This window comes from Eurosta solidaginis, chromosome 5 (assembly GCF_040869045.1).
Source record: "Eurosta solidaginis isolate ZX-2024a chromosome 5, ASM4086904v1, whole genome shotgun sequence".
NCBI lineage: Eukaryota > Metazoa > Arthropoda > Insecta > Diptera > Tephritidae > Eurosta > Eurosta solidaginis.
This window is the reverse complement of record NC_090323.1, coordinates 131,235,026-131,255,203: the sequence shown is the minus strand read 5'-3', so window position 1 is coordinate 131,255,203 and position 20,178 is coordinate 131,235,026. Positions and strand designations below refer to the sequence as shown.

The 20,178-nt window shown below is 37.6% G+C and overlaps 1 protein-coding gene and 1 pseudogene across 1 annotated transcript; one reads left to right on the top strand and one right to left on the bottom strand.

Annotated features, from left to right (window-relative positions):
* Positions 1-6,797: 6,797 nt before the first annotated feature.
* LOC137254290 (uncharacterized) lies at positions 6,798-10,138 on the top strand. The gene is made up of 4 exons (XM_067791962.1): positions 6,798-6,990; positions 8,345-8,531; positions 9,556-9,667; positions 9,827-10,138. Exons 1-4 carry the CDS (start codon positions 6,798-6,800, stop codon positions 10,136-10,138), a joined length of 804 nt encoding a protein of 267 aa, XP_067648063.1.
* Positions 10,139-17,214: 7,076 nt separating this feature from the next.
* LOC137253921 (uncharacterized) lies at positions 17,215-19,054 on the bottom strand (annotated as a pseudogene).
* Between the last annotated feature and the right edge of the window lie 1,124 nt (positions 19,055-20,178).

Genomic DNA, 20,178 nt, shown 5'->3' with positions numbered 1-20,178 from the left:
TCCGCTATGTGGAGCATGGATTGAGATATTTAAAAAAATCGTATTTGTGGTCCGATGTGGCTTCTGTTTGGAACAAATATTACATAAGCTGGCAGTAAAGCGTCCTTGTAATAATGAGGCACTAAAAGAACTATATAGAATGAGAAATAATAGGCAATTAAATAAAAAATAAAATAATTAAAAAAAAAATGTTTAAGTTAAACGGTTTTATTGAAAACAATACTTACATTAAGTAATAATAATACTAAAAGCTAGAATATAATTAGGTAGGTCCTAGGTAATATTCATCACATTCCTCTACAATCTAAGGCGTTGATCAGACAAATAAATAAAAGCATTGGGCGCGTGAAATTTCTAAAAACGTGAGGCGTAGCATAACCTGATTAAGGTCAGTTGGTCTTACTTATACATATATGAAAATATCATTTGTAAAGAGATGAACGGTTGACTATCAATAGAATATACATAATTTAAAAAAATTGTGTTTATTATTTTATTATATTCAGCTTTTGAAGCAAATTTAAAAGAGATATGATTTCGGAATAAGTGTTTTGTGTAAAATTATTCCCCTCATAAAATTCAATAAAAATATTATTAACTAATTTCTCGTATCTAATTATATGTAATCCCGTTCCGTAATTGCACAGTTGAAACTTTTAGGACGTTTGATTTTTAATCTGAGGCCTGGGGCTAGGTTCAATAAGTGTGTGTAAAATTTTATATAGGAAACCGTGGAAGATTCCTAAAATTTTATATTTTACAACGAAAATGACACTCTTGTAAGTTGCCGAATTTTTGTATACCAAAAAAATTTGGTCCTTTTTTTCGATGAATTTGGTTCCCAAAAGAAAATTTGGTGTGGCAACCATGGTCACCGACCAAATCTTCGGTGACCTTATTAACAACATACAAAAAAAAAAAACAGTCGACCATATTGAAGAGGCCCCGCTTACGAGAGACTTACAAAGGTATCTCCGCAAGCATTATGAGGAAATACGACACCTGAGAACTCAGCTGTATGAAGAGCACAAAAAGGTCCTTAGAAAAATCCACCAAAACGCGTTTGACCACTATGCCAGGAATTGCCCGGCGATCCCCGCAAAATCATTGAATCCACCTCGGTTCGCTTTATTCCCTCCGGAAGAATTCCCGAAATTCGGCCTCATCCTCCGGCGGAGGCCGCAAATTTAGCGAGAGAACGTGACCTTATAATTATTATATAAACCAACGCATCAGATTGCTTGTGGATGAACACAAGCGGGCGAAATGGGAGGAGCATCTAAGTAGTAGTAACCTCTCTGCCGGTGTGGGTAAGCTTTGGTCCGCCGCAAAGTCCCTATCGAATCCGTCCAAGTACAACTACAAATTTTCCATCGCCTTTCGCGATAAAGTGCTGTTGGATTCGAAAAAATGCGCGAGTGCCTTTTGCCGACAATATATAACGCATTCTACGGTTGACAAAGTTAGACGGAGGGCCAACAGACACACACATAAATATAAATTCAGCGCGTCCCCAATTACCATCACTGCCAAAGAGGTTGGGGTGCCATCGGTCAAGCTAAACCATCTAAAGCAGTGGGCCCAGACGGCATAGCCATGCCGATGCTTAAAAGCCTAGGAAAAGAGGGTTTCAAATATTCGTCCGATATCTCTCCTATCGCCAGTAGGCAAGACGCTTGAAGCCATTTTGTTGCCTTATTTCAAAGCAAATTTGCAACTAGCCCGTCATCAGCATGGCTTTAGAAAACCTCATAGCACAACCACCACGCTAAATGCCATTCGCACCCAGATAAATTGCAGTTTAAATCAATACCCCCACCATAGAACAGTACTCGTTGCGCTAGACCTATCAAAAGCTTTTTATACGGTCAATCATGGCACGCTACTTCAAGATCTGGAAGGGTCTACCCTTCGCCCAAGTTTTAAAAGGTATACCGAAAATTGGGACCACAAATTGGGTGGTCGGCAGGCATCGGTGCAATTTAGAAACGCAACATCAGAACCAAGAAGAATTAAACAGGGGGGGGGGGGGGGGGGGACACAGGGCGGTGTCCTATCCCCATTTTTGTTTAACTTCTACATATCAAAGTTACCTTCGCCACCATAAGGAGTTACTATCGTTTCCTACGCCGATGACTGCACAATAAGGGCCACAGGCCTAAGCCCACAGATCGATGAGCTTTGCAACAAAATAAACGGCTACCTCCCTGATCTCTCCAGTTTTTTCACCTCTCCGAACCTGGCATTATCACCGACTAAGTCATCGGCGACCTTATTTACAACATGGACGTCCCAAATGTAGACCATTTTGAACATCCACGTCAATGGCACTACGCTACCGACTGTCTTACAACCCAAAATCTTGGGTGTGACGTTCGATCAAGATCTACATTTTGGTGAGCTTGCAGCTGCAATTGTACCGAAAATCCAGAGCCGTAATCAAATCCTCAAATCTCTTGCTGGCAGTACTTGGGGAAAAGATAAAGAAACGCTCGATTGCATGCCACGCGTCCCCGATATGGTCAGCCTAAGAACACCATTTATATAATGAGGCGAGAATACTCCCCATCAGGGAGAGAAATGACATCTTATTGATGAGCCAATACCGCCAAGATGCTTTAGGAGTTATCTCCGTAAGCATTATGAGGATATACGGCACCTGAGAACACAGCTGTATGAAGCCAAAAAACACAAGCAGGTCCCCAGTGAACTCCACAAACAGGCGTCGGACTTCTATGTGAGGAATTTCCCGGTGAATCCTGTACTCAAAAAACAATACCCTAAACTCGCAGTCGAGGAGACGCGCGTCACTCTAGCTCAAATTCGATCTGGATACTGTAAAATGTTAAACTCTTACCTATCCAGAACCAACCCATCTTTTCAATTGCAATGTGAAATCCGGGCCTCTAACACCCCTTCCTCTTTGGTACTCTCCTGTTGAAACTGCAAGTTTCCTTGGACTACTTTTATAGGCTTTTGATGACAACTTATGGGTAGTCGCACCTATTCGATAGGGTGAAGCACTGATACAACAACAACATGCACAAAAAAGTAACAATAACACCATTCGCGGTTCCAGGGGGGAGGAACTGGGGGAAATTCGAGATTTTTACCAATTTTTAATTTTTCTTGCTTGGTCTACTATTTTACGTTATCACTATATATATTTAAAAAAAATGTTCACCCCCCTAGATGTGCTGCTGGAACCGCGCCTGATAACACAGATTTCAGATCTTGAAGAGTACATTGGATCTCGAGTCGATAGTGATGTCATTCGACACAAAGAAATATGTACAACCCCTAAATGAGTAAGCACCTACGAAATTAAAAAAAAATTGTGGGTTTGGTTTCATAACTCGAGATTTGGGCCAAGGGTCAACAACTTTGGCGAATATTTGATTAGGGTAAAATACAACTTTATGCTTATTATATACATATATGTATTTACTGTAAGTTTTCTCAATAATAAATAATATTTTTGCATTTCTAAAAAATCGTTCTTCATTTCCAGTCATGATGGTACGCACAAAAGTCTTATAATAAGATTTTTTTCGGAGAAGTTTTATGCCAGAAACATATTCGGAGCGCTGATGGGCGACCCGCTGTACAGAAATTTTCTAATGCAGTTTTGACGTTGCTGCGCTGGCACTTAAAGCTGGAGACATTGGTGCTTTATCGGTAACCGTATCGGTAACCTTTTAACGGCTGATTCGACCAACCTTATGAGAATCAATGCAATCGATTATTGGTGCCGCTAAGGTCGTAACCGTATCGTAGCCAACCAATTGGGTTTTGGTTTACCGTCGTAACGATAAACAGCTGATTACGTTAGGGATACGGATACAGCGATACAACATACGGCACCAATGACTCCAGCTTTAGTCCGGGCCTTCGATTAGTAAGGTTTATACACGGCGGCCGCATAATAGCTGAAAACTATATTTTTCATAAAGTTGAAAAGAGCATTATTATACTTCGGAATTCTTTCTTGGAGGATATCCTGAACAAACCTGAAACCAATATACCATATAAAAAAGGCGAATTTGTTATTTGCGGTACCACATACTTTTTGTAATAAAAAAGAGGGATAAAACTTGCTTTCCAGCAAATAGTTCCTAGTTATAACATGCGCCTCATTGTCTCACCTAAACAAGCAAATGTTATTAGTTATATTGCCACTAAATAAAGTAAATAAAGATACAGATATACAAGCCTATTAAATTATATGTATATGTGTTTGTTTATCGAGGTATCATATTATTCTCACATTGCCCAGACTTCTTTAGAAAGTAGACAACATCTTTTGAAAGGCTTCGCGAAACAGCCTAAGTGGCTCCGGTTTAAGTTCGAGAGTTCGCGGAAATTTTGCGATCTTGACATGTGTGGTCAACTTCTGCAACAAAAACAACCATTTTGCTAGTGTTTGCACAAATCGATCAGATTGCAATGACACAAAAAGCGTGGTGCATGCCACACACAAGCATTCGTCAAAACACATAAGGTGCTGATGAAGACAGTCATGCGCAGAGTCGTAGGTAGTTTGTTCTTATGAATTTTACTTGACCACATGCGCTTGGGTGTTCTCTTTGGTAATCATATTGCCTAAGATCAAAACTTTACAATAACAGAAAATATTTGAATGCTATAATTAACATATGGCACGCTGCTGCTGCTGTCACGCGAATTGTTGTCGACATGTAGCAACTTTGGCACAAAACTACCTACTTGTATAAACTTTGAAGCATAGTTACGGGCTGTGCACTAAATTTTGAATGCGTTACACTCTCTGTAGCATTTTGGAAAAATCTTAAGGGGGTATTATGTTTTCTCAGCTTAGTGAAACCGCTGCCTATCTCCACTACCACTAAGCTGCCACAGTGGAAGTATCAGCACTACACTAAAAAGTTGGAACAACCACTACCCGAAGTTGTAATAAAAAATCTCACTCTAATTTTAAGAACTGTCCCCATTAAAAGTAATTCCCTATAGACTTGGTGTGGCACAAAGAAATCAAGATATGCACATACAATGGCACATATCGTCGCCCTAATATGGAAACGCTTTAACTCGCTCTATTTTTCCAAAATCAAGCTTATGGGGGATTTGTGAGGATAACGTCTGAACATATATTTAGTTCAGTGGTAAAGCATAACAATACGAGTGATATTTGCATTTTATAAAAACCGTTTCTGCAAGGGTTTAATTTACCCCAAGTTTATTTCATTAGTTTGTCAAACTACAAAGAAATAACTACGGTGAATCTATATTCGAGTAACGATATGTGTTTTGACCATCGCTCCGGCCACACTAATAAAATGTACCTTCTATTCTTACTGCCTCTGAAGCCGTGTTGAAGAGTTTGACAGTTACATAGTTATTGGTTTTCAGTCACTGATCATAAAACATTATACGCCGAGGCGGACCTGTGGGTGTTCGGGGAAAAGTTCTTCGAAATATTTAAGGACCTCTACGCGTTGGGACGGTGAGCACCGAAGAAGATTTAATGACAAGCTATAAGAGCTTTACGCAGACATCAATCTAGTCCACCGAATTAAAATACAGCGGCTACGCTGGCTAGCCCATGTATGGCGAATGAAAGATGATGCCTCGCCTAAAAAAGTATTTTTATGGGAGCCCGCCGATGGAAGCAGAGGAAGAGGGCGGCCCTACTCCGCTGGAAGAACCAGGTGGAAAACGATTTAAATTCTTTTGGTGTGACCAACTCAACAAAAAGAGCGACTGGCGCCCTTGTTGTGCGTCCATAATCGTTTAGACGGCTAAGCGCCAATTAAATAAGTAGGTAACTAAGAAAGCAGTGCACAAAATTGTTGCACCCAACAAAGCGAATAAATACTCCAACTTAAATATTCTCGCTTGCTTTTGTAAACACTTTGAATATCAACAAAGAAAATTACACATTTACTCATGTTTTCTGACTCTCGTGCTCTACTTCCAACAAAAGAACTATGTATACACTCTTTGTTCATTTGCTTGCGAGATAAAATCTGATAGCTCCGTCACATAAGCAGTTTTTCATATAGATGAGTTTAACACAAGCTTATGCTTTATGAGTAGATTCCACTTATATATGGAGAACGGTAGATTGAGTGACACTGGCGCGATCTGATATGGAAAAGTAGGCAACTCCCAAATTTTGTTGCAAGCAAATCACAAGAAGAATTTGTCGTTTGCTTTCGCTGAGGGTGTTGGCACACTTTGCAAGTGATGTTATTTGTCCCACTGGTTGGTAACTTTTCTAACATTTTTCGCAATTAAAAACTGCAATAGAACAATCGAATACGACACAAAATATGTTAGCAAGTATTTTTGTTGTATTGGGAGAATATTTATAACAGTGCTTCGCAAAATTTTGTATGTGAATGGGCAAGGCGTAATAAACTTCAATTGCCAAGTCTGATGTTCCTTCATATTTACAAACGCAACATCTTGGTTGATTGTGGTCCATATACAATTCTTTATACCTTTGCATTATAGTTTAAGCGTGGTACGCAGATCACAAGAAAGTAAAAACTCCATATAAAAAACGCTCAAGAAATGCTCAAGAAAATTCCTTGTGGTAAATTTTCTTGAAGTAGTACGCAGTTTACAAGAAATTTAGTACGATACTTTACTACTATTTTTCCATTAAATTTACATACGGCAACACCGGTTTCCGCAAGAAATATGTCAAGTGCCATATATTTCTTGAAGAAAAAAAGGTAAACAACTGGAAAAATTAGGTAAGCAAATGGTTTTATAATTTTTCTGCAATAAATAATTATTATTTTATTTCAGAAATGGAAATAAATATTGCTGCAGCAACAAAACGCAAAAAGCGCGTATTAAATTTCACGGCGGAGGAGAAACGGGCTCTGATAAGGGAAGTGAAAGAGTGGCCCAGGATATGGGATACTTCTGATCCATTGCATTGCAACAAAAATGCAGTGGATCAGGCCTGGGTCCACTTAAGTAGTTCCTTTGGGAAAGAAGGTATGTTAATAAAACTTTTTGTATGTATATTTGTGGTAATTGTTTACTTTAGCTCACAACTGCTAAAACTCGTCCAAAAATATCGGGAGAGGAGTAAAAAGACGCGCTTTGCACCCAGGATCACGAATCCGAAGGCGGAAATTCAAAATTTTATTTCGTTTCGGAGATATTTGGGTAATAGTCTAGTTGAGGGGCCGACTGCTAATACGCGTCAAAAAATATCGAGAGAAGTGTCAAAAGACGCGTATTAATCTCGAGAAAATTTTGTCTCTGTCCGGAGATATTTGCAGTTGAAGTTGGCGATTTTCATGTGGTTCTTGTTGTGTTAGTACCCCCAAAAAAAATTGTGCATCACCGTGGCGGTAGCCACGGTTATACCACACACTCGGACTTGGCATGGCGTAACCCAGGGTTATTTTTTATAAGCGCGGCCGAAGGCCGCCAACGCAGAAAGGTGTTCTGCGTAAAAATACTATGGATCCCACCCCTGGTTTCGGAGGTACCCGCGAGTCTTTTTTCGGTTTTTCGTTAATATCTTTTGAACGAGTTGAAATTTTTATTTTCCGCCTTCGGATTATTAATACTGATGTCAAGACGCGTCGTAGCGTATTAGCAGTCGACCTCTCAACTAGACTATTACCGATATTTGCAAACAAAATTGAAAACTTTCATGTGGTTGTTATTTTGATGATTTTGTAGTACCCACAAGAAAAACTGTGGGTAAAAGTGTGTTGCGCGGATATAGTTTTGGTCTCCAAACCGGTGTTGGACCCACCCAGGGTATTTTTTTATAAGCGTGGCCGAAGGCCGCCAATGCAGAAAGGTGTTCTGCGCAAGAAAACTATGGATCCCACCCCCGGTTTCGAAGCACTCCGGGGCCATTTTTCGGTTTTTTGGAAATAACTTTTGACAGAAATAAAATTTTGAGTTTCCGCTCTCGGAGTCGTGGTCCTGGGATCAAAACTCGTCTTTTGACGCCTCTCCCGATATTTTTGGTCGGGTTTTTGCAGTTGTGAGCTAAAGTAAACAATTACCATATTTGTGTATTTTAATTGGTAATTATTTACTTTGGCTCAAAACTGTTAAACCACGTCCAAAAATATATGGAGGAGTGTCAAAAGACGCGTTTTGTCTTTTATAAATAGGTATTTGCAAGCAAAGTTGGAAATTTTCTGTAATTTCCATTTGGTTCGTGTACGCACAAGTATTGCGTGTTCCGAAAACTGCAAGTGTGTTATTGGTACGGAAGTCAAAACGTATCTTTATATACCTCTCGCGACATTTTTGGACATGTTTTAACAATCGTGAGCAAATGCAAAGTATCACATTTAATTCTATGTGCTATTTACATTAGTGAGTGAAAGTAAAGACGCGTGGACCAGCCTTCGGGAAAGCTATCGCTACCACGCCAGAGCATCCAAGCGGCAAAAGAGTGGCAGTTGCGGCGGCGCTGCGTTGGATGCGCCTATATTTTCGGAGGACATTGATTGGGAGTTTGCCGGGGAAATGGCATTCTTGCCAAACGTTTCACAAAAACGAAGGTAATTTTTCAATCCACTTTTAACTAACTTCCCGATGACTTAGAGACTTGAAACTCAGCACGTAGTTCGAGACTGGGTGACAATTTAGTTCTTGGAAAACCAAATTCCTTTGGGTGGTGTAGGGATCGAGATAACTGAAAATCTCTGAGAAACATGGTGAATCTTGCGATAGATTTTTTGGATTTTTTTCAATTCCATATATTACTGGTGCTGTTAGGACTTAACGTCATATAGCTCCATACCAATTTTCATAATCCATTTATATGGGAGGTGTCACGCCCCCTTCTCCCCCTCCCCACATTTTGTTTGTGTTGCGGATTGACCTCATATAACTCCTTACTGAATTTCAATGTTCTAGCATGAATATATTCAGAGTTATGTAGTACTAAATGTTCTTTTTTCATGGAATTGCCACGCCCCTTTTATATATCGATATTATTTTTAGCCTATGACCATCCTTGGAAGGTTTCTAGTGGGTTGTGCAAATTTCGTTGTGATCGGTCGATACGTTTAGGACGCAACTCGATCTATACTTACATACATACATACATAATTTGATTTTTATATATATAGATAGATGTGCAAGTTAAAAGTACCTGATAAGTTTCCCCGAAATTTCAGAATTTTTTTTGTCGAGAGTGTTGAGTATTTTTTCCATATGTTTTGATTGAAAAATCACTTTTTTTGCATGAGTTTTTTGAGCGTGTTTTGTATGGAAAAACATACTCAAACTCTAAAAATCATTTTTTTTTTTACTTTGATATCAACGAAATGAAACTTTTGAATATCGAGTAAAAAACGAAATATTTTTATTTTTTTTTAAGAAAATACCCAACACTCTCGACAAAAAAGTTCTGAAAATTCGGGGACACATTACAAAACTGCATATTCGAAAAATTTTTTGAAATTCGGATAAAAAAATTCAAATTTTGATAAAAAAAAGTTTTCGAAGTTTGATCCATTGTCATGAATTCTGTGTGTATATTTCAAAAAATGTTAACATTGTACATGTACTCTCTTGCAGGACATTTACATCTTCATCGAATTTCAGTGAGGAATCAAGCGAATCTCCCTTAGATCCCTCAGAGGACTTGAACAGCACGCAAATTTGTGACAACGATCCCCAATACGACTATGTGAGTATGGGTGCAGATGGTAATATCGACAGCAGTATTGCGCATTTGCACCAGAATCACATTCTGCGTCGATGTCTGGCAATATGCCCAACAGCACGACGTTCTATAAATAATAAATAAATAAAATATATAAATAGACCTATCATTTTGTATTTACAGAATCCAAAGCGTTCGAAACCGTCTACGTTATCTCAAAGTCCAGATGAGAAGTGGGGGCGCTTCAATAGAATTTTAAAAAAGCAAGAGGAGTTTTTGGAGGATCGTAAGAAATCCCCATACACCCAGGCATTATCGACTTTTGACTGGCTGCTAAATGAGCTGCCACGTTCTGTCGGAGATGACATGTGTCTTCACATAAACAGTATCCTTCTACAGAAAATCGAGGAACACATATCCAGCCAGACAACAGAACAAATTGGTCTGTACGTCAGTGCACCACCTGTGATCACATATCACATATCGTCCTCATGAAAAATAGTTATAAATTATATTTAAGTAAGCAGGCTAGACCTCGCCGTCGAAATTATGATTCCTTATGTTGGTACGAACAAAAAATTGGTCTACGACATACACTCATTGCCAAATTAATAGGTACATAATTGATCGGTCAACTACACCTTTCAGAATAGTTAATTGAATTTCAGAATTTGTCATTTGGATTAAGAATAGTTATCTGGATTTCAGAATATGTTAATTTGATTTCAGAATAGGTAATTTGAATTCAGAATGTGTGAAGTGGATTTCAGAAATCGTCAAGTGGATTTCAGAAAATACCTTTCGAACCATTTTACATTTAAATGAATTTATGAAATGCCTTGAACTACAAATTATTTTCCAACTTTGCGTAATAAATTGTATGATATCTGAAATCCAATTGATGCCTTCCGAAATTGAATTGTCTATTTTTGAAATCCACTTCACACATTCTGAATTCCAATTGCCTATTCTGAAATCCAATTACCTATTCTGAAATTCAATTGACGTTTTCTGAATTCAAAATGGAAAAGGTTTAGATTTGCGAATGATTCCTTCTAAGTTTTTAATTTTTTTTTATAACAACATTAAATTTTTGGTTCGTACGAACATGAGAAACTATAATTTCGACGGCGCGGTATAAATTGCCAAATCGCCTCAGCCTAATACAGGCCCTTATTGAAAGTATACATTTAATGAATTTAATAAGCTCTTAAAGCGTCCAAATATTGAAGTCTATTAGCACACTCTTTTGTTCATATTACCCAATATATTATTAGATAAAAAGAAATGTTATTTTGTTTGTTATAAATTATACCCCTTATTCATAAAAAATTAAATAGGTTTATTAAGTTCTTGTAATTGGAAATTTGTGTGGAAATGTCATTTTAAAAATCTTTATAAACCCTCAATATTTTTTATGAATAAGGGGGTATATTTATTTAATCCCATTATTAATACAAAATATTGAAGGTTTATAAAGCATTTGTAAAATGACATTTCCATACAAATTTCCAATTATAAGAGCTTAATAAACCTATTTTAATTTTTTATGGATAAGAGGGGAAGTTTATAGACACTTATTGAAAGCATGCCTTTATTATTATTTATTGTATTGTATTATTAATGAGCTCTCAAAGAGTAAATATTGAAGTCTGTTGGTGAAATTTATGATATATAGTGTGCGACATAAATAAAGCACCGAAATTCCTTTCAGAACATCTACAAAGCTCAACAAAAGTCAAATTATAAGTTCTAGGATGTTAAGTCTCTTTTATTAAGGAAGAACATATACTCAATATAATATATAAATGTTTAGTATATCGACGGCTGAGTGGAAGATCACCCTGTTTCAAAACATTTTAAAAAAATGCCCCTTCTCAGAAATTGTGTAAGAACGCCTTAACTTCGAATTTTTTCCAAAAACCCCCTATTTTATAACTTAGTTCCAAAACGCCGTATCTCAGAATGAGTTTACAAAATATCATATTTGAATGAAAACTAAATACATTTCCAGCTGAGATAGGGCGTTTTTGAAACTCATTCTGATATAGGACGTTCTTGAACTAAGTTTTGAAATAGAGCAGAGAAGATTTTATTTAACCAAAAGCAACAGAGACTTTTCGGTGCTTTAGTTTTGGCGCAACACTGTACATATCGTCACTTGCTTGCCAGAAGCGTGAGTGTGCCATTTTTTAAATTTTGATCTAATCAGGCCATTAGATGAACCATTAAATATTCTATATTGTATCAAAATCTCGATTAAAATGCATAACAGGCTGTATAATTTGCATAACAGAAAGGCACTCTAATTTTCAAAAAATAGCTAACTCTATAATAGAAGCCACCTAAACAAAAGTTGCAAAAGTTACAAAGAGTTAATCAAACTTTGATAAACGAACATCAAAATTTGCACCTTTTTTGGCAGAGGGTCTAGCAAATTTTTGAGTACGCAGTTTTGTAGCCCAATCAATTTCAGAATAATGGTGTAAATGCTAGAACGACAAAAAAGTTTATCTGAATTTTCAGATTTTTTTGTAGAGGCTGTTGAGAAATTTCTTCCATACAACGCATGAGAAAATTTTTCTTTTGTATAGAAGAAAATGTTGAACAGCCTCTACAAAAAAGTTCTGAAATTTCAGATAAACTTTTTAGTCGTTCTAGCATTTACACCATTATTCTGAAATTGATTGGGCTACAAAACTGCGTACTCAAAAATTTGCTAGACCCTCTGCCAAGAAAGGTGCAAATTTTGATGTCCGTTTTTCAAACTTTAATTAATTCTTTGTAACTTTTGCAACTTTTGTTTAGGTGGCTTCTATTATAGATTTCGGAGCCACTGTTTGTATCTATACTTATTTTTAGTTTTTAATGATTCTTTATATTGTTACGAATATTAGCAAAACTGAGGAGTGCTGCCATCTCCAGGCCGATGCTAAGCAGTGACGTGAATTCACATCAATAATTCAATCATTATGTATCTACATAAACGAATCATTAATTGCGTCTACACATATGTACACATTCCGACGAGCAACATTTACATACAAGGCAGCGAGAGATGAGATGTCACACACCGATGAATTTACTTATACGCTTATGTGTATGCGGGAGACTGTAAACTACAAACACATGCATATATCTTATCTGAGTTGTCACAAGAGAGAGCAACAATTTGTGCACGTAGTTGTGGCTGGCGATTTTGTAGCCGAAACAACTAGTAACTTCTGGAAATCGAAGAGCCTAGAAGTATGCAGCGTAAACTATAAAAGCGGTGCAGGCGAGTAAGAAGTAATTCAGTTTGATTTGAGTTGTCAAGCAGTTTGATTAACACGATATCTAGCAATAGCAGTATTGTTTTGAATAGTGGAGTTTCATTTGAGCTATCAGTTTGGTTATTAAGCTATTCGTTGCACAGTTTGAGTGTTATTGTGAAGCATTTTAATAAAGGCCATTTTTGCATTATTCAATATTGGAGTTATTTATTCAACAGTTTAGTGATTCGAACTTAGCAGAGGATTGCAAATAAGAGGATTTGCAAGTAAATTCGTTACAATTGGTGTCAGAAGAGGAATTGTTGAATAAATTCCAGAGGACAACAAGGACATGGCAAAGTTCGGTGAATTGAAGATCCAGCAACTGAAAAAGGAGTTGGAGAACCGTGGATTAAATACAACCGGCAATAAGATCGAACTTCAAGCACGGCTACGAGAGGTAATGGAGTCGCAAGGAATTGATGTGGACGAGTTTGTCTTTTATCGTGATGGGGACGAAACAACAACAAAAATTGAAGAGAAAAACGAAACATCGCAGACAGTTACGAGCACAGACTTGAACATGATATTGGCTGCAATATCTGCACAAACATCGACAGTAGCATCATTGTCGTCGCAATTGGCATCCCAACTGGAAGCGCAAGAGGCACGTATAACAGGAATGTCATCACAAATATCCACAAATATGTCATCACAACTAGAAGAACAGAAAACTTATATGTCATCTCAACTAGAAGAACAGAAGACGTATATGGTATCCCAGATGGAATCACAAGAAACGCGTATGTCAGAAATGTCGACACAGATTACAGCGAAGATTGAAGCACAAGAGGCACGGATATCCGAAATGTCGGCTCAAATTTCAGCACAGATATCATCGCAAATCTCTGCTCAACTGGAAGAGCAAGAAGGACGTATTTCCTCGAAGTTGGAGGCGCAAGATACAAAACTTTTACAGTTTGAAGAAAAAATCGAGGCCGAGGTGGATGCTTTGAGAGGACGTATCGAGCAGTTGCAACTAAATCGCCCAGCAGTTTCAACGAGTAATCCAAAGGTAAAGACACCATCCTTTGACGGTTCTGTTCCTTTTCAGGTCTTTAAGCTACAGTTTGAGAAGACCGCAGCAGTGAACCAATGGAATGCTGAAGATAAAGTTGCAGCTCTGTTCGTGGCACTGAAAGGGCCTGCCGCGGAAATCTTACAGACTATTCCAGAGTACGAACGGAACAGTTATGACGCATTGATGGCTGCTGTAGAACGGCGATACGGAAGCGAACACAGGAAACAGATATTTCAAATATAATTGCAAAAACGCTACCAAAAAGCTAACGAGACTTTGCAGGAGTTTGCTTCGGACATTGAAAGATTGGCTCATCTTGAAAATGCGGATGCACCCGTGGAAGACACGGAAAGAGTGAAGATTCAGAGCTTTATAAATGGCATACGGGACATCGAAACGAAGCGAGCCACATACGCGAACCCAAAGCAAACATTTGCTGAAACGGTATCACATGCATTGACTCAGGAAACGGCCTCACTATTGAGTAAACCAGCATACAAAGCACGCCGTGTGGAAGTAGAAAGGCCAGAGTGGGTAGACGCAATATTGGAGGCACTGAAAGGATCGCAAAAACGGAGTGAAAAAGTTATCAAATTCTTCAAATGCGGGAAGTCCGGTCACATTGCACGTCATTGCGATCTTGGCCTTAATAGTTCCAACAATGTGGGTGGGCGTAAACGCAAAGCTGGAGGAGATGAGCAAGAGCGAGTAAGAGGTAGAGAGCTAGATCCAGCTATTGAATGCCCTGTGATATCTGTGTCGCAAATTGGTAGAAAATCGAGCAGTCTTACCGTCAGAGGGAATGTGAATGGCAACGAACGAATACTGACTGTAGATACGGGCGCATCTCATTCCTTGATCCGATCTGACTTGGTCAACAGGAGAGTAAAACCGTTACCTGGAGCAAGGTTGCATACGGTCACTGGCGAGTATAACCAAGTTCAGGGAGAAGTGATATGTGAAGTATTGATTGGGAAGGTCATGGTTCTGCACAAATTTGTTGTGGCGGAGATTGTTGATGAAGTTATATTGGGAGTGGATTTCTTGGTTGACCATGACATCAAGATCGATATGCAGAGAAGGGTGATGCGTTATGAGAACCAAGATGTGCCACTTAACTTTAGTTTGGAAAAAGTGTTCAGCAGTAATCGGGTACTGGTGGAGAAGACTCGACGAAGGCCACGAAATTCAAATGTAAAGGTTGATGGAACAAATGGGCCAAACAAATCAAAACCGAAGGTACCTGTGAGAGAAACACTGGCATTGAAAAGCCCTAACGGACGTACTAAAACCAAGAAAGAATGCAATGGTGGTTTCAAGCCAAGGCACACTACTGTTGTGAAGCGTCGGAACGATACTGATTATGCAAAGGAAATCCGTCCAGCGCAAGCTCTGCGAAGTAATTCTTCATTGGCCAAGAAACAGATTGCGAGGGAACGATCCAGAATAATGAGTAGTAAGATGGAACACAGGTACGACAGGGAAAATAATTCGGAAGGTTTCCGGAATGGAGATTTGGTACTGTTAAACAACCCTCACCGGCGGAAAGGTGTTCCAGCCCAATTTCGGTGCAGTCGGGAAGGCCCGTACAAAGTTGTGAAGAAGATCAGTGATACCATCTACCGCATACAAACCACTGGGAAACCACGGATTAGAAGGGTGGTACATTTGGAGATGCTAGCGGCGTTTAGATTGGGAGATTTGTCTGATCGGGACGATCAGACTTAGGTGGAGGGCAGTGTTACGAATATTAGCAAAACTGAGGAGTGCTGCCATCTCCAGGCCGATGCTAAGCAGTGACGTGAATTCACATCAATAATTCAATCATTATGTATCTACATAAACGAATCATTAATTGCGTCTACACATATGTACACATTCCGACGAGCAACATTTACATACAAGGCAGCGAGAGATGAGATGTCACACACCGATGAATTTACTTATACGCTTATGTGTGTGCGGGAGACTGTAAACTACAAACACATGCATATATCTTATCTGAGTTGTCACAAGAGAGAGCAATTATTTGTGCACGTAGTTGTGGCTGGCGATTTTGTAGCCGAAACAACTAGTAACTTCTGGAAATCGAAGAGCCTAGAAGTATGCAGCGTAAACTATAAAAGCGGTGCAGGCGAGTAAGAAGTAATTCAGTTTGATTTGAGTTGTCAAGCAGTTTGATTAACACGATATCTAGCAATAGCAGTATTATTTTGAATAGTGGAGTTTCATTTGAGCTATCAGTTTGGATATTAAGCTATTCGTTGCACAGTTTGAGTGTTATTGTGAAGCATTTTAATAAAGGCCATTTTTGCATTATTCAATATTGGAGTTATTTATTCAACAGTTTAGTGATTCGAACTTAGCAGAGGATTGCAAATAAGAGGATTTGCAAGTAAATTCGTTACAATATATATACATAGTTTGAAAGTGAAAATTATAAACAACAAACGATGAAGCTCTTAATTAAAAAAATACTTATTTCAATGGTACTGCATTTTATTAAGATAACAGCGTCCTTAAAAGTATACATACGTAAATACAGCAAAGTTTATAAAAGAAATACTATTTAAATTTTAATATACGGTTACTCACAGAAATAAGTACACACTTGGTTTATTCTGATAAAAACTCATATTCAGTGGCTCACAGCTTAATTATTAATTTTTATTAAATAATTATCATTAAAAACATCGTAATTTCCCTTACGGAAACCAAATTTAAAAAAATTTCAAAGGTCAGGAGAGTTAATCAAAATTTGAAAAATCGCCATCAAAATTTTTCGATATTTTGTATCAGAGTTTCGAGAAATTTTTTGAGTATGCAGTTTTGTAGCCCATTAAATTTTAGTATAATAATGTGTTAGTTAGAAAAAGCTCAAAATTTTTCCTGAATTTTGAGAATTATTTTCGGCGAGGGTGTTGAGCAATTTCTTCCATACATTGCATGAACAAAACAAATTCTGAAAATTCCGGAAAATTTTTGGGCTTTTTCTAACTTGCACATTATTGTACTAAAATTTAATGGGCTACAAAACTGCATACTCAAAAATTTTCTCGAAACTCTGATACAAAATATCGAAAAATTTTGATGGCGATTTTTCAAATTTTGATTAACTCTCCTGACCTTTGAAATTTTTTTAAATTTGGTTTCCGTAAGGGAAATGGCGATGTTTTTAATGAAAATTATTTAATAAAAATTAATAATTAAGCTGTGAGCCACTGAACATGAGTTTTTATCAGAATAAACCAAGTGTGTACTTATTTCTGTAACTGTACATAATCCAATTGACATTTTACAAAATAGAGTTCATTTTCACTGTGCATACATATATTAAAGAAATGAAGCACTGTTTTGCCAGGGAACTGACCCAGCGACAGAATTAACATAATCTTTCAGTACATTTCGTATATATTTCCCATAATCAGAGCCTCTTCCTCGGTAGGCACCTAGTTCACCTAACGAGCTTTCTTCCTGAACTGTCCTGCTTCCCAATTCCCGTCGCTGGTCTCAAATCCAGAGAACATAGCTGGATTATACGTTTGACGAGACTTATTTAAAAGGAAGTTATGCAGCAGGCAACATGCTGAAACAACTAATTGCGCACGATCAGGATGGCAAATTAAAACTTTCCTCAGGCAAAGCCACCTGGAACTCAAAATTCCAAACGCATTTTCAATGCAGCGTCTTGCCCTGCTCAACCTATAGTTAAAAATCCTTTCTTCCGTAGAAAGGGGTTTGCCACCATATGGTTTTATAATTCGCTTGCATAGTGGAAATGCGTCATCCCCTACAATGAAATGCGGTATTTTTTTTCCATCGATGAAAGTGTCCGGAGGAAAGTTACACTCGTCATTAAGGACACTTGAGCCAAACTTCGAATTTTTAACCACGTTGGAGTCACCTTCACTCCCATAAGCGCCAACATCGATGTAAGTAAATCTATAATTCGCATCGCATGTAGCCATTAATACAATTGAATGGAAACCCTGTAATTAAATAAATTAAAATCGTTTATTATTTTTGGTTAAATATGCAAATCTGAGGTAGTTTAGCATAAGCAATTCTATTTATATTTGAACTTGTGTTGAAGATACTCCAACTTTCCTAAACCTCCTCGTACTCCTTAGGTTGAAATGGCCGGTCCATGAGGACCTCACATAGACTCGTTCTCCTTAGAAGTTTAACATTCTATTTATAATTGTTGCTTCAAATCGGACAAAGGGCTTACCAAAAGAAATTAAAAAAATTTTATTTATATTTAGATATTCCTTAAAATATCTTCCACTGGAATATCTGTAAAAGTATATTCCTGAATGCTGGTACCTAAATTATGCTAGTCTTCCCAATGCTTTAAATTACGATAGAGGCGTATTCATAAGCAATATTAAGAAGGTACTTTAAACTAGTTGCAGCTTTTTTGACACATAGCCCATTGCAAATTATGTCAAAAAGCTGTTATATATATAGTACTTACTTCAAGTACCTTCTTAATTCTGACTATTAATATGACCCATAGTCTTTTATAGCGATTCGGAATGATACTATTCCATTGGAGAATCCTAAATGTGTTAACTCTACCACTAAAAGAATGAAATGTATTTAGGATTACCTATGTGTATGTGCAAAAACTTACTTTATAATTATAGAATAAGCTTCCAGAATTTGGTGGTGCTTTTATAGCGACATGTTTCCCATCAATGGCACCAACGCAGTTTGGGAAATTCCACTGCTTTTGAAAACCGTCAGCAACTTCCCGCAATGTGGCCTCTGTCCACTCTGGATTTTCCTGCTTCAGGGCACAGCAAATCGCCTTGCATACATCGGAAACGATTTTTCCAATATGCTGTTTGCTAATGCGGTAGCAAGAGGCGACATGACGCTGTAAAGTTCCAGCAGCCATGTATGTAAGAAAAGAAACCAATAAAATTTGATTTTTATCAATGTTTTAAAACCTTACTCTAGCACAATTGCTAATTTCGCTTTGGTGGGGATACCATCTTTTGGCCTCGTATTCTTTTTTGGACGGAGGTGCGGCTGCAATAATTCGAAAAGTTCGTCGAAAATTTCCGGCGGCATACGGAAATTTTCAATGAACCTACTGCTACCCTTTTCGTTCCTATCTTTCAGGTATGGGCTTACCCAATGCCTTGCCTTCTTGCGTCGTTTGCTTCTCTGCATTTCCTCTGCTTCTATGTATGCCATCATGGCTCCACAGCTTAGTAGATTCAAAAAATTTATCCTACAATAAAATTAAAATTTGTATGCAAAAATAATACATAATTGTGTGAAATTTTGTGTTACTTACTCGTCGTCCATCACTACAAAAAGTATAATTCAATAGCACACCAAAAGATTCGTAATTTTCTACAACAGCAGGTATAAAACTTAGAAAAAATTCGCGAGCTTTTATTGCAGTTTTATATTTTCATTTCTTTTGTTTATTTTATTATATTTACATTTCTTGTATTTATGTGCTCTTCTTCTTGCTTGCTTCGCTATTCACCGTGGATTTTTAAACGTCAAAATTACTTCCATACTACTATTTTTCACGCAAGAAAAAAGGCAAAATTTTTCTTGAGCAATTACTTGTGATCTGCGTACCAAGCTTTAGCCGTAAAAGGGAGCGAATTTTTCAACTTGCCTATTTATGTATAGATATTTCAGCTTTCATAAAATGTGATGTTTGTGACATTTTTCCCTAATTTCTCCTTGATATACATATATTTATGTATATGTAAATATCGTCGCCTCCTTTCTTGCTGTTATCCAAAAATCAATTGGGCTTTTCACGAGAATGTCATATTCACGTAAAATGTTAGGACTTAAGTTGCTTCCATGTTTTCCAATAGATCTTGTGTATTGCTTATGTATGTATATATATTTTTTTCACATCCGCCTTCTTCTGACCCTAAAAGTGTGTTTTTTCCTATTATGCTTGGTACTCGAAATTTTCATATACCTACATATGTACATACATATGTATTTACATTATATAAAACATTGCGTATTCAAGTTCCTGGCAAGAGGGTAACGATACTGAGATCAAACAGCTGGGTATATTATGTTCGCCCTCGCGCGAACTTTGGCCTCCTTACATGCCAACCTAATATAAACGCACGCAAGTCATTTTCTGTCAAAAATGTCTCATGCACATACAACTTGTATGAGAGCAACCCAAATTAAATTTGCTGCGTAAAAAC